Source organism: Cetorhinus maximus, chromosome 23, assembly GCF_964194155.1.
Source record: "Cetorhinus maximus chromosome 23, sCetMax3.hap1.1, whole genome shotgun sequence".
Lineage (NCBI taxonomy): Eukaryota > Metazoa > Chordata > Chondrichthyes > Lamniformes > Cetorhinidae > Cetorhinus > Cetorhinus maximus.
In genome coordinates this window covers 9723498-9739561 of record NC_135901.1, presented here as the reverse complement: position 1 = coordinate 9739561, position 16064 = coordinate 9723498, and the positions used below count along the sequence as shown (strand labels likewise).

The following is a 16064-nucleotide window of genomic DNA, read 5'->3' as shown; positions in this document are numbered from 1 at the left end:
TTGCTGGCCCTCTGGAGGATTAATTCATCCAATCCTAATCCCAGTCTTTTCCCCGTAACCTGTGTCTTTTTTTTACCTTTTACAGATAACGACCCAGTTCCCTTTTGAAAGTCCCAATCAAACTGCATTCCAGATCCTAACCATCCGCTACGTGGATAAGTTTTTCCTCATGTCGCCATTGCTTCTTCTGCCAATTATCTTAGAACTGTTTCCTTTGGTTATCCTTCCTTCCACAAATGGGAGGAGTTTCTTCCAATATACCTTATCCAGGCTCTTGTGATTTTGAATACTTCTATAAATTCTGTGATGGTTTAACAATTCTAATAGCAAATGTATAATGTTTATTTTTACCAAAATCAATATTTGTTTTAATTGTTCAGCAGTATTTACGGTCCACAAACGATTTCCATACACAGATTTGGCCCTCGGGCAAGGAAGTTAGCTCATCCCTGAGTGTACAGTGCGACATCTACTCCGCACTTCAAGGAGATCTTCAGGGTGCCCTTGAGATGCTTTCTTTGCCCTCTTTTGGGGTGCTGGAAAGTTGAGAGAAAGGAACCTGGTGGGGGAGACGCTTCTAGGCCTTCCTGACACAGTGTCCAGACCACTGTAACTGATTTTGCACAAGTTTTTCCTGAATGCTTATGGAGCTGACTTCAAGAAGGACACGACTGTTTGTTCAATGGTCCTACCATGAAACCAAATGGCGTGGCAAGTCATTGCTGATGGAAATCCTCTCGCGCTGTTTCATTGATAACCATCCCAGGTCTTACTGTGGTGCGGGAGCCTGTTGATGGCAACTGCTCTGTACATTCGGACCTCCGTTGACTTGCAGAGGTCTTTTTTGTGAAAACTCACTGTCGTAGTTTTCAGAAAGCGAAAGGATCTGGTGTTGGGTCTCCTCGTCAGTGTTGGCCTTTTGAGGGAGCTGGCTGCCGCTTATTCCGGATTCTCTCCTTCAACATTTATGGCAGGTAGAATACTTGACTGGCTAGATGTGAGTTGAAACTTGAGTTTTGTTTTGGAAAATTCCAAGGACAGGCCGAATCTCTTTTTTTCAGAATTGAAGAAATCAAGAGTGGTTTGTAAACTCACTGCACAGTGCACAATGACACCGCAGTCCTCTTCAAACTGTAGATAATGTGATGGTCAATTTAATTTTGGTGCGAAGGTGATTGAGTTACAGTTTTCCACAGAAGCGGTGCTTAACAGTGCCACCAGAGGGCCGTTGATCTTTGTTTATGTGAATAGACACTGTCAGGCAAATTGTAAATAGTGAGGGCGCTATCGCACAGCTTTGCTTGAGCCGAGTCCGGATTTCCAAGGTGTCTCTTTTAACTCTCCCACTCAAGACTATTGCAGCGATATGATCATGAAATAATTGCAGGGTTTTGCTGAAATTTCTTGTATATCCAAATCTTTGCAGCATAGTTCACCAAGCCTCGCGATACACTTAGACACGAATATATAAACATTTTCACACTCATACACAGACAAACACACAAAAATGCACAAATGCACCGACATATAAATAGATATGCAAACAATTGCTGTTATCCGATGGAGATTATCGATGCACATTTAGTTGTAAATTATTTGGGCGTGAATGAGAAAGAGACTCGATGCAAACAATTCTAGAATTAGATTCATTCTGTCGCCCAACAAAGCGTTGGGAGACTTTCTCGGCCATTAAAAAAAATTCGTGAGCACCATTTGTGAGGCTGAATCTGCTCGTCCCTGAGTCACATGTTGTACTTTTGTTCTTTCTCACTTCTCATACTGAATACAGTCAGCTCAGCGCCATCATTCCCCCAGTGCGAACTCCCAGTCTTTAAATGATGAATGCAAGTCGCTGGAAGAAACAGATCGCAGGACGCTTGGGCAGCAATTCGACGCCATTGTGTTTTCAGCTACAAGAGAATCTAAATTCTCTAAACTGGTGCAACCTGGAAAACTGGAACAGTGAAGGAAGATAGTAAATGTTGCTTCAGCATCAGTGCCCGCTGCTCCCGTTAAAGAACCTTCTCACTTCTCATTAGAGCTATTTACAGCCTATTTGCAGGGGATACAGACAGACAATGGCCCCGAAGGGATTTGAACACAACAAAGCGATACCTCATTCATCTGACTGAAATTAGGATTGACGAACAGGTTTGAACAGAATGAGATATTTTATAAAAGTATTAATGTGATTGCACTAGAGAGGATACGGAGGACATTTCTAAGGGTCTTTCCTCGACTGAATGGTATTAGTTATGAGGAAATATTGGACAGTCTTGCCTTCTTTTCGTAGGAAAAGAGGAGGCTGTGGGGAGACTCAAAGGAAGCTTATCAAATAATGAGGGCTTTGAAAAGATTGGATCCGATGATCTAAGCTCTTTGCTTGAGTGGTCCGCAACTAAGAGGGAATAGATTTCGGTTAACAAGTGGGAGCTGTAAAAGGGAAAACGAGGAGATTTTTTCTCACCCAGAGGGCGGTGGGCTTCTGTAACTCACAGCCGGAAAGGATGTCAGAGGCAGAAGCTTGCATAATATTTAACAAAAATGATATGCACCTTCAAGAGTCTTAACCTATAAGGCGACTGATCAAACCCTGAGAAGTAAGTTTAGGCTGGATGGCTAATTACTGGCTGTCGCGTAAACAATCAGCCAATGGCCTCCGGCCCTGCAGTACATTTCTATGATAGTTGGAAGTAGATACTGGGTGAACCGCTCATGGAAAATATTTCCAATATCTCACGGATAATAATTCAATAATTGACAATATCATTATAGACTAAACACGACTTCCATTTGTAAATGACGCTTTTGCTTCCGAATCGGTTTCTTTAATCAATTTTATTCTAAAAAGTAACTGAACGACATTCTCCGTCTGCAGCTCCTCCTACGCTGAAACCAGCAAGGTGAACACCGCCATCTCTTGGAGACTTCACGTAACTCCAAGGTGCAAAGGTACAATGCCTTTTTACAGCTCACATGATCATTAAGAATAAGGGTTGCCTTTCCGCCTGTCTTTGTTCATTTATCTGGCAAGATCCTAACTCCCACCCGCAATAGCGACTTGCAACAATCCCATAAAGGAACCCAGTCTATTTCCCTGAGCTACATTGATCAATGTGTGTTTGCGACTGTGTGCGTTTGTGGGTGTGTGTCAGTGTGTGTGTGGCGTATGCGCGTCTGTGTGTGTGTCTGTTTGTGTGTGTCTATTTGTGTTTGCGTGCGTCGGTGTGTTCATGCGTCTGCGTGCGTATGTGTGTTTGTGTGCGTGTATGTCAGTGTGTGTGTGTGTGTGTGTGTCAGTGTGTGTGTGCGCGCGTCAGTGTGCGTTTGTGTGTGTATTTTTATGTTTGTGTGGCTGTGTGTGGTCGTGAGTCTGTGTGCGTCTGTGTGTCTCTGTGTGTGTTCGTGTGTCTGTGTGCGTGTGTGTGGGGGTGGTGCCTGTGTGCGTCTGCGTGAGTGCGTGTGTAACTGCACCTGTATGCCTGTGAAGAATTTCCTGTTCTCAGTCCTAAAATGAGCTGCTATACTTTCAATCCATCTCCCAACTTCTATTTCAAAAATTTAATTTTAATAAATTGCCGGTTGCGTTTTAAATGCATTCACAAGCTCATACTTCTATCAGAGTATTTGTAGTCGAACTCTGGTTGCTGATTCAAGTAACCGCCAGTGCCCATTCCCGTCTTCATTCAGCGCCAAAGGAAGATATGATTATGAAGAAAGTGAACATCAGAGGACTGATGTTTTAATTTCTTCTTAATTCTCTCTTCGACAGAGCGTGGAAGAACTTGAACGTGTGTTCCCTTCGTAACTATGCATTCTATTAACATACTTTTCTTCAATGTTTTAAATAAAAATAAAAAGTAATTAAAACTAAAATCATTATCATCCAATGTGGGGATCGAGATTTAAAGTTCTATTACACATCATTCGAGTGAGCCAGACTTTGTCGGAGCTCCCACCAAGCCCCAGCCTAGAAATCAGACCCTGATTGATCCGCCTTTTGTCCATCTTCATCGTCATGAACAGAAACCCCCACAGAGAAGGGGAAAGGGTTGAAGTGGACTCTCAGCACGCGGTTGATTTTGGTTATTCCGTGGCCTTGTACGAATACTGACAGTGACTCCAAAATTTATCGCCTCCATTTACCTGGGGAAATGTGATCAAAGGACGCTACACACTGACCTTTGACAGAGCGAGGAATTCCATTGGCCTATAGATAACACCGCGGCCTAAGGCGTCAGAGTTTATCACTGTGCGATAAGGGCACATTGAGACAAAGGCGGATTCAGCTGTACAATATGTTGTTCACTGTCGTGTGTCCGCTGCTCTGTTAACCTTTCCCCAACCCAGGACCTTTAGAAATGGTGGTGATATTCTGAAATATTACTTTCCCATGTTAAAACTGCCATCTGGAGAAAGTTACAACATCCTATACCTGGTATTACAGATACAGAGCATAGACACATAGTCAATCAAATTCTGTAAGTTTGATTGTTCAACATACAACACAAAGATATGGGCAGAAAACTAACTCTGACTCTCAGATACCTAGATAGGCGAGAGAAAATAGATAAACAAGAAGGCAGACAGCCAAACGGATCGATTGACAGATGGATAGACAGATGGATGGATGGATGGATGGATGGACGGACGGACGGACAGATGGATGGATGGATGGGTGGGTGGGTGGATATATTGCTGATATTTGCAAGCACTATTACAGAATCACAGCGCAGAAGAGGCACTTCGGCCCTTTGAGTCTGCACCAACACGTGAGAAACACCTGACCTACCTACCTAATCCAATTTACCAGCACTTGGCCCATAACCTTGAATGTTATGACGTGCTAAGTGCTCACCCAGGTACTTTTTAAAGGATGTGAGGCAACCCGTCTCCACCACCCTCCGAGGCAGTGCATTGCAGACCGTCACCACCCTCTGGGTAAAAACACTTTACCCCCCAGAAACCTCCTACCCCTCACCTTGAACTGATGCCCCCTCGTGTCTGACCCTTCAACTAACGGGAACAGCTGCTCCCTATCCACACTTTCCATGCCCCTCATAATATTGTACACCTCGATTGGGTCGCCCCTCAATCTTCTCTGCTCCAACGAAAACAACCCAAGTCTATCCAACCTCTCTTCATAACTGAAATGTTTAATCTCAGGCAACATCCTGTTGAATCTCCTCTGCACCCCCTCCAGTGCAATCACATCCTTTCTATAATGTGGCGACCAGAACTGCACACAGTGCTCCAGCTGTGGCCTCAGCAAGATTCTATATAACTCCAACATGACCTCCCTACTTATGTAATCTATGCCTCGATTGATAAAGGCAAGTGTCCCATATGACTTTTTCACCACCCCACTAACGTGCCCCTCCGCCTTTAATCCTGCTTCCATATATCATTATGTTAATGTTATTCTTGTTTTGGCAGCTGCTCTTGTCACGCGGAGACATTTCAGATATCGATGTATCGGAGAACTTTCGGACCAAAACTCGTATTCTGGTATTGGCAGTTCTCCAAATAAGCTCCCGAGTATCTTGTCTTCACATACAGAGATGAAAGAGTTGAGAGAAGCTTTAAAGTATCTGTGGACCGCGAGAAACGCTCCACCGCTCTCACTGTTAACACGGTCCAGCTGTCAGACTCTGCGGTGTGTTACAGTGCAGTGAGACACGGGAAACGAAGAGATCAGGAACATATATGACAACTTCTTAAGCATAGAGACTGAAGAGGCAACAAGCCACGGGCTTCAGAAGTCAGAGGCACACAAGTAAAAATCTTTAGAAATGTGATTTAGATGTACAAATTGCACCATCTGTGTAATCTGAGGGAACAAAATATTATTTCCGTTTATTTAGAAGTTACAAGTTCATTCCTTTCACAACTTCTTGCATAGTCTGCGCTCATCGAACCAGAATCTCTCTGCATTCATTCGTGTTGCAACTGCATGAGGAGTCTTTGATGGGACAGTGTAGAGGGAGATTCACCCTGCAGTTCATCCCTATTCTATCTGTCTGGGATTGTTTGTGTATTTAACCCGTGCAGTATTGAATCTGGATAGGAGTGACATTGAAGGAGATATGTTTTGCATCACAACTGCGTTGCACCTGTCCTGACAGTGTTTGATAGGGTGTGTGGGAGGAGCATTTCACGGTTATTTACCAATGATATCCCTGATTGATACGGTTGGCAGCACACACATAGAAACACACACAAACAAACAAACAGACACACACTCAGATACACACACAAACACAAACACACATTCACTCACACACACACAAACACACACAAACTGACACACACACAAACAAACAAACAGACACACACTCGGATACACACACATGCATATGCACAAACACACACACACATTCACACACAAACAAACACACACACACACACAGACATAGGCGAATAATCATCACACTTGATAGATGGACCTATTCAGTTTTGATCTGTGCCGCCTTGGATGATTATTGAGGTGGGAAGACTCAATTTTTACGAAATTTCAATCCAACCTCATGAATGGTGGAATTATTAATGCCAATGTAAATGAGCATGTATTAATGAATTGTGCACACACGAGAACTGAGAGAAATAACCTTACAGTTGATGCAACAGAGCAACTGTGACAAACAGAAAACACTAAAGTGGTCAGCTATAGTAAAAATAAAATCAAGGTAATAAGATTCATAATAGTGTAACGTAATAATAATTCAGTAAAATTATGCACCAAATTCGGGTAGAAATTAAGTCATCGTTTTTCACAGGTATAGCGCTCAGCTTCAGCTTTGGCCAAGACTTGCAGTACCGTCAGTTTACCGGTGTCAAGTCTCACAGATGGAGATTACAGGAAATATCTTTCTTCCGCGACACTTCAATCCATACAATGGTACATTGAGGGCAAAAGGCTTGTGCATAAATTGCAGGTGCGATATCAAAGGAGAGTTTGAAAGTGAGCTCTGGGAATCATTGTATTTCATGGTCCAATGGCACCGGGTAGCCCAAAGAAAAGGACGAGTAATTTCTTCATCCAAATTAGTTCCTCAATGATTCATAATCAGATGCTGAGATATTTTGAAATCTTGTGACTTAATGACATTATTAATGTTAGACACAAATTGAAATTTTGCAGAAACTGCCTGAATCTCGCCATTCCATTCCATTAAACTTAGATTGATAAATCTTTTTGCCGAATAATTGCACATTCCCGCACACCTATGTGTAACTAACATTTCCTGCACTCCTTATCGACTATGCGTTGAAACAAGTTCAGACTTAACGCCTTCTGAGATCCTGAGGACGTGATATTTGGTTGAAAAGTTGGGTGGATCTTGCAACAACTTCCGAGAGGGATGCGGGATTGAAGGACGGGACTAATTGTCAGCACCGTATGTTGCATTTTTTCCGGGCAAATTGTGTTGTATGAAAGTTTACTAATTCATGCTGGAGTTGTGCCTTACCAATTCTGTGCGTGTGCACGTGCGTGTGTGAAAGTAATCCATATATGCATGTGTAGAGTACATGTGTGTACAAAGCACAAAACACATCACTCTGAATATTTGGAAATGCATGTTATTGGTAATATCACACCAGACCCTGCCTTACTTCATACTGTGCAAGCCAATGACTTTGCTTGAGTCACACAAGATCCGTTGTTAATTATTGTTGTAAGTGAGCGTGTCCCTGTTTATATAATGCAAGCCCCTTTCTCGGCTTTCTATGAAGTAGAAAATGTCCATGTTTATATCAGATTAGTTCCTGTCTCTGCTATCAATTGATTCAATTACATTAAATCACATTACCTTTCATGAGATTAGATCCTGTTCTGTGATGAGGGGAAGACATTTTGGCTTGGTGTTCATGTTACACTAGGCAATTGTTTCGTTTCTGTCACACTAGACCATCCTGTGTCGCTGTTTATATTACACCAGAACATATCATTGTCATTCTGTATTTCAGTCCTCCCATACCCATCCGCACTCTCTCGCCAAGCATATAAATATACGACCATGAGACTTAGAAGTAAGAGTAGGCAATTCAGCCCCTAGAACCTGATCCACCATTCGATACGTTCAAGGCTGATCTGCTTGTGGTCTCAACTCTACTTTCTCGTCTGCCTCTTGACTCCCTTGCCGATCAAAAATCTGTCTAGCTCCTGGTATTAGGACAACTTAACGCACCCTTGAATAAATTCATTGCCCAGCCTCCACTGCTTTCTGGGAAAGTGAATTCCACACACTAACGAACACCTGAGAGAAAAAAAAATATAATCTGTCTTAAAGGTAGGCCTCTTATTCCGAAACTGTGTGCCCCAGGAGAGACATGTGGAATAATTCCCCAGGCATCACTCTGTCAAGCCCCCCTCAGGCTTCAATATGCTTCAGTAATTTCACCTCTTATTCTTCGAAAATCTACTGGCTATTGATCCAAACTATTAAAGATTTCTTCTTAAAAAAAATCCCTCATCCCAAACAACGATAAACAGATGGATGCTTTTCAGTGATAAGAATGAGATTAGGGATCTGCCGCAGCACAAATTTGTTTCAGCGTTTCTCAGAAAGCACTTTATTCACCGAGAAAGACGGTTCGGGTGGCCTAAGGTCGCGAATAACGCTGTCTGTAACTATAAGGCAAAGGAACAGACCTATTGCTCACGGCCTGTATGACGGAGCTCTGAAAGAGAAACCCGTCATTTATAGTTATTTGCTTTTAACAAAATGTCCCCTTAGTATTTATTAAATTAACCTTTCAAATTTACTATTCAACGTGCATTCAGCTCCCTTTCAGGCAGCGCAATTCAGTTCACAATTCACTACTTAAAACATAACTCCCCATTCAATCAAATACTTTGTTTTACGCTCGTGGAGAATGAGTCTCAGCGAAGTAAGAGAACAAATGGAAGAAAGGAGGGAAGAAATGAGGAAAGAAAGAAAGAAAAAAGAAAGAAAAAAGAAAGAAAGAAAGAAAGAAAGAAAGAAAGAAAGAAAGAAAGAAAGAAAGAAAGAAAGAAAGAAAGAAAGAAAGAAAGAAAGAAAGAAAGAAGAAAGAAAGAAAGAAAGAAAGAAAGAAAGAAAGAAAGAAAGGAACGAAGAAAGAAAGAAAGAAAGAAAGAAAGAAAGAAAGAAAGAAAGAAAGAAAGAAAGAATTGAACACAGGATTTCCCAAAGTGCTTTGCTGCCAATTAAGCATTTTCCCATCACAATGCAGGAAACACTTCAGCAAATGAGCACAGAGCAATTAATGGGAAACAATAATCAAATGGCTGGTTTCAGTGGTGTTAAATGAGGGACAATTATTGTAGGAACCTGCGGAAAGTTTTTCCTTCTTATTTTTTGAAATTGGGGTATTGACATTCCATCTGAGAGGGCAGATACTCACTGTGATTTAGTATCTCAAACAGGAAAGCAGCGAGTGCGATAGTTCTATATTCATTCAGGCCCATAGGGGCACTGCTGGCACTGGAATATGGGCCTGACATCTCTGGAGTAAGGGAGCTACAGCTCAGGACTTTCTGGTCCTGGAGAAAGAGAGGTAGAAAGAGTGAGTGAGAGAGAGAGAGAGAGAGAGAGTGCTGCTACATACTGAACCGCTGTGTTGGAAGTGAATTAGTGCGAGGATGTTTTACGGTGTTTTAACTGTTTGAAACAACCAGTGGCCACGGTGAAAGGACACATCAGCACCTTCTTCAGCTCTTCCCGGAACTTGCTCTGGGCCACTGCATAGATGAAGATGTTGTTGGAGGAACTGACTAACTGGAGCATGTTGGTTGTCTCCTGGAGGATGTACTGCGGGTCATTGAAATCCAGGCTGGTGATGTAGCCCTCGCCTGTAATCCGAACGTAGAGGAAATGTCCGAGATAGATGGCCCACAGGAGGAGGAAGCTGAGCGAGATGGCGAAAAGCAGAACAATGGACCTCTTGCGGTTGGCGATCTCTGCGTCTCCGTGACTCTCGGCGCCCCGGAGCCTCCTGCGGGCTCTGCTGGCCAATAAGATGTGCCTTACGGTCAGGGCGTTGAGCAGCAGAATGAGGAGGAACGGGAGAAATGGGGTTAAGATGTGGTCCAGCCAGTCGTAGGCCTGCCAGATGGGCAAAGTGTAAAAGGTGGACTTGGGGTCACAGAACCAGGGCACTCCGCCCAGGATGTACAAAGGCTGGTAGGTGAAGTAGTAAGGGATGTTCCTCACGCAGCTCAGGGCACTGACCAGCCCTATAACCAGCAATGCAGTTTTCTCAGTGCAGTATCTGGCTTTCAGGCTCTGACAGCAGATGGCCACGAAACGGTCGATGGTGAAGGCGACCGTCAGCCAGACTGAGCCATCCCGGGTGGCAAAGACCAGCAAGTTGCTGAGTGCGCATGCGGGAGTGGTGGACAGGACACTGCCCTGAAAGTAGATGCGGCCGATCCGATTGAGGATGACGGCGGTGATGATGACCAGGAAGTCGCTCACTGCTATCGCCACTAGGTAGTAGCTAATGCACCGGGAAAGTCCGCACCGTCCTCGGGATAAGATTACGATCCCCAGCAAGTTGGCTGTGAGAGACCAGGAGAGAGAGATGTTACTGAGCGGACTCCAAACACCAGCTACTGCCTCATCCAAACAGTTACTGAATGCCCCCTGGTCCGTCCCTCTGCCATCCTCAGACTCCAGCTGTCCCAAACCTTTGGTCAGTGTTCGGTATCCAATGCTACACCAATCACTTGTCAATTCAGATGGCATTTCAATCGGTCCCCGCCACAAATTCTGCTCTCTGGCCACTGAGTCAATCCCAGGACCTCGCTATCCAAATTAAGATCATCCGAAACATGTGCTGCCCATGGCCTAAGTCAAAGCAATACTCGTCCATCCATTAAGCCTATGCTCACTAACGAAGTTTGATTATCAGGCAAAGTCTCAGTTTTAATTTTGGAATCCCTCCGTTTCCTCGCCCCTCCCAATCCCTGTACAGCTACAACTATCTGATATCTCAGTGTCCGTCCTATTCTGCTCTCTCGTGTATCCCTGAAGTTAACTGTTCAACCGTCGTAGCTGCTGAGGCCCTCATCTCTCTAATTCCCTCTCTCAACGGCTCCCCCTCTCATTCCTTTAGGACGTTCCTTGTAACCAAAATCTTTGATCAAACTTTGGGATAAATATCTCTTCCTGGTGTTTGGTATTAAATGTATTTGTTCAGGCTCTTGTGAAGCATCCCCACCATATGCACTGCAGTGACTGAAGAAACAAGCGCAACTCCACCTTTCAAGTGAGAAATAAAGATGAATGATAAACGTTGACCTTGCCGGTTACACCCACACCCCGTGGATGATTAAAACATATCATTATTCAAAATGTGCAAAACCAACTAGCAACAAGAAAATACGGGATAGATAAAAAATTTCGAATCTGCACGATCATCTTTGAAACGTTTCCACAATGAATTGCTAAGGCTACATTAACAATCGGGATTGTCCAGTGGGAACGCACTGTACAGTAACTATTACATTCTTTCACAGGTTGAAAAGTACATTGGTGTAATTACTAAACTTATTTTTATATTGCAATTCATCTAATAAAATGATTTCACTGTAATTCGTTTTCTGATGCTGTAGAGCACGAAAATATATGTTACTACACTGTGATATGCTATTATTCCGCACAACACTTAAAACACTAGATTGTATTTGACGACCTTAAAATAAGTGTCCAACGATAGAACAAGTTAATATTCATGCAAAGCCACACATTGCAATTCATATTTCAGCAATCCAATAAACGGTATTCCTAAAAATCAGTTGAACGGTACCTTGTAATGCTGCACAATGCAAGTACAAGTTATGCTGTATAATTCACCAGAACACAGTATTATCCCATATAAGGCATCGGAACCCGGTTGAGGTTTTTAACACTCTGACAGCACTGACTATTAGAGAAAAACATCATCCCGATCCTGAACGGGGCGAGACAAACTTTCTGGGCAAAAAATCATAAATAACTTATTTGAGATCCATCACTTACCAGGCGCACCAATAACAGCGAGGATGGGATAGCAAATGGCAAAGAATAGGCCTTTCGCTGGCCCGTGCATCGTCTCTCAGAAACGAAATGGATTCCCGAAGCTGTATACTTCAGTTCTGTGAGACATTCAAAGTGTCCCTCATTTATTCCGAATGAGAGTCTCCTGAGAGACAATTAAGTTACAACATGCGCCTTAGCTACAGTTCAGTAAACAAACAGATTAACCCAGTTTTTTGCCCCCCCCCCCCCCCCCAACCCCACACCATTCGTAACATTGGCAAGGTGGATGATGCCATTAGACACTTGGGCGAAGAGCTGGCTGCAAATTCTGCGTTGTCCCCTCTCCACAAAGCATGCCTTTGCGTCTACATCAAGTGGAGCTGCTGATGGAACATACTGACTTGGGTCCTATCTCTAACCAAAACACGTCTCTTCCCATAACTGCCACTACGCTGGGCGGGGTTTGTGTGTGATAATTTACCCCATCATCCCTGCCTCGTCCCTCTTGCTCAAACAATAATACTCGTGTCATGCAAGACAACTGTTGAAAACCATTCATATTGCAAAATCAGAAAGATAATTAACGTATGAGAGTGCACAAGAGAAAGTGGGAGATAAAAGAGAAAGACTGACATAGAGAAAGAACAAAAACGAAAGGGAAGAGTACAAATATGGAGTATAAGTGAACGAAAGAACGAATGACAGAAATCAAGTAAGAAAGCACCTGGCGTTTGTCATTCTGTGCCCGCTGTTTCTCGCATTACTACACAATAATTCTCGGATGTGGGAATCGCGAACAAGGCCGGCATTTAGTGTAAATTTCTCCTTGCCATTGAGAAGGTGGTGGTGAGCAGCCTTCACGATTCACAGCAGCTAAAGGTGTACCCACAGTGTCTTTAGCACGGGTATTACAAAATTAGACCCCAGGGACAATGAAGGACCAGCAACATATTTACAAGTTGGAATGGGATATGGTTTGGAGGGGATAGCGGATACTTCCCCAGGCACGCTGCCCTTCTGAGTGATTGAGATCATTGGTTTGGGAGATACTTCCAAAGAAGGCTTGGTGTGTTCCTGCAGCCCATCCTCCAGGCTCCACATACTCCAGCCACGATTGGAGGTGGGCCATTCGATGCAGAACATCGAGGTGTGGCGTGCTGTTGTGGGAGGCTCAGTTCAGGATGTTAATGGTGGAGAATTCACGGTACGTCATGCCATTGAATGTCAAGTGGACGTGGCCGTGCTGCCCCTAATCGAGATAATCACTGTCACCTCAGATAATTGTATTTTTCTAGAATGTTGATAAATGGGGTGATTCGATGGGTCAGTCAAATGTAAACCTTATCTCGGACCAGATTCTGGCGGAATTAGGCCGGAGAATATACTGAGTTATATTTACTGTTCCCGATTAGTTATCAGATTAATATAAGAATTAAGTTTATACTGGCCTGGGCGTTCCATTTGTTATCAATACACTGCACCATTCTTCTGTTTATATTTCACGAGATTCTGTCTCACTTATTAATGCACTAGGCCAGCTTTGCTTATAATACGTATTTCCCTGTCGCAGTTATTTCTGCATTACTCTCTGTATACAACACGGGCCTCTTTCTCCGTTAATATAATACGAAGCACGGCTTCCGTTATTACTGCTGTGGATGAATCATTTGTTTCTATCACAGAAGAGCTGGTCTAAATTATTCCAGCATTGAGCTCGTTTCACTTTTGGCGGCACCAGATCCTGCCTGAGTTATTTCTGCTGCAGGATATTGCTCGGTTTAGATCATTGACGAGTTTGCCTTTAATTTTGCCGTAAAATTCGATTCTGGTGGAATTCGAACTCACAACCTTTGAATGTCTTAATCATCAAAGACTAGAAGTGCAACGCGCTGTCCATTGCACCACAGAGACACAACTCATAGGCTGTTGAACGATAGTCGATTATATAAGAGTATCTTTATTTTCTTTAGAATATTTTATATTACATGAGGCCCTGCGCCAGATTTACTGCATAAAAACATGTCATTATTTACATGACATCAGATGCTGTGTCGAGATTTATAATACGTTATATTACACCAGACCATTCCCCTGATTCGATCACACGAGTGTCTGTCTCGTGCAATGGAAATATGTGTAAAAGGGGAAATTCGGTCTCTTGGCGAAGAAAGTCGCCATATTGCAATCGTGCATTGAAAATATCTGTCGAATGTGATCCATTTCGATTCACTTAGCGTTCATTATAGCAATTTTTAATATGGCATCAGCAAGTGAATCGCCGCCACAAGAAACTTCAATATAGCTGTGCACCCCTCTCCACCAGCAGAGGCATATTGGTTTCTTCCTTCATTGCCAGTTTCTTGTTAAATAAGTTAACAATTTCCCATTGAAAGCTTCCCAGAATTTTTAACTTTAATATTGGCTCTACCGCACTTAATTCCGCTTGACCTCTTACCCCTCGTGGTTTGCTCTGAGACACTCCTCTGAGTGAAATTCACTCGGTGAGTGGACAAGGTTGCGGATAGAATTCTGAGTCATTTTCGAGAAATTCCGCGGCCTGTAGCAGAAGATGTTCATCAGGTGGCGACAGTGATCTTACTGACATTTGAATTAGAGAGAAATCAATTTGTTCAGCACACAGGAGAACGTAATATCATATTGCTACTGCTCATCTTAATTGGAACTGAGTATGTTTCGTCCAAAATCATGTGCAGGAGACATACATTTTGAATTAATTTGAATCGACACTTTCCAAACAATGTCACAATCTTGGAACAGGTTGAGAAGAAATTTACGGGAATTGTACCAGGGATGAGGGGCCTCAATTATATGGAGAGATTAGAGAAACTGGGCTTGGCTTTCTCGGAGCAGAGAATGTCAAAGGGTGATATAATAGAGGCGTTTAAATTTACGAAGGCTTTTGACAGAGTTAGACCATAAGACATAGGAGCAGAAATTAGGCCATTCGGCCCATCGCGTCTGCTCCGCCATTCAATCATGGCTGATAAGTTTCTCAACCCCATTCTCCCGCCTTCTCCCCGTAACCGTTGATCCCCCTTACCAATCAAGAACCTATCTATCAGTTTTTGGTGAGGTATTAATTCCACTGGCAGGAGGATCTGTAGGCAGAAGAAACAGAGTTGTCGATAATTCGTAAGCAAATATAGAGTGATATTAGATCTTTTCATGGAGCGATTGGTATGAGCTAGAGTGCACTTCTGGAAAGGGAGATAGAAGCATTTTCATTTGTAACTTTTATAAGGGAAGCTTATATATACTTGAAATTGAAAAGAATGTGCAGGGCTTCACAGAAAGAGTAGGAGAGCGGAGCTAATTGGAGAGCATTTCATGGAGAGCGGGCACAGTTCTGATGGAATGAACAGTCTCTATCTTTGCTGTAAGCTTCTCATGATTTTATGCATTGAAATTGCATTAATCATTGACCTTGACGTTGTTATTTTTCTTATTGAAAGCAACTGCATTACCGAATGTCATGGTAAAATTGTAGGTATTACGTATTACATGAACCCTTTAAGCAGTTTAGTAGCAAAAGTGAATTGACTCTGATTTCAAAATCAGCAGATTGTGGATCGGAACTCAACTTCAGAATCTGAACATAATTACCAGACTTGTAACCGGGGTACTGAAAGGCCTGTCAGCATCTGTGGAGAGAGAAACAGAGTTAACATTTCGAGTCCATAGAGTTTCGAGACCTGCAGAGTTTTCCCACTATTTTCTGTCTTTATTTATTATTAAAGCCTCCGATAATTTCAGGGCAGGCCATGCTTCTGGTAATATAGCACTGAGTCCTCTGGTATTACAGCACGAGACTCGGATTCTACTTATATCACACTCGGCCCGGCCTCATTTGCTACTGCACCAGGTTATAGCTCTGTTTAATTTACATCCTGCCTTTGTTAGTTGTAAACTAAAGGAATGTCTCTTTGCAGATTATTCCAAGCTTTGTCTCAGTTATTATTACACTGGATGCTCTCTCTGTCCATTTTACCCAACGCCTTTGTCTCACCTCATATCACGCTAGATCACGTTTCTGTTTAT

At 42.9% G+C, this 16064-nt stretch overlaps 1 protein-coding gene across 1 annotated transcript; it reads right to left on the bottom strand.

Moving 5' to 3' along the window:
* Positions 1-9614: 9614 nt before the first annotated feature.
* LOC144697787 (putative G-protein coupled receptor 139) lies at positions 9615-10730 on the bottom strand. The gene has a single exon (XM_078569783.1). The coding sequence runs from the start codon at positions 10728-10730 to the stop codon at positions 9615-9617; it is 1116 nt and encodes a 371-aa protein (XP_078425909.1).
* Between the last annotated feature and the right edge of the window lie 5334 nt (positions 10731-16064).

Coding starts and splice junctions, on each gene's coding strand:
- LOC144697787 (XM_078569783.1), bottom strand. CDS start 10,730: ATGCCATCTGAATTGACAAGTGATTGGTGTAGCATTGGATACCGAACA.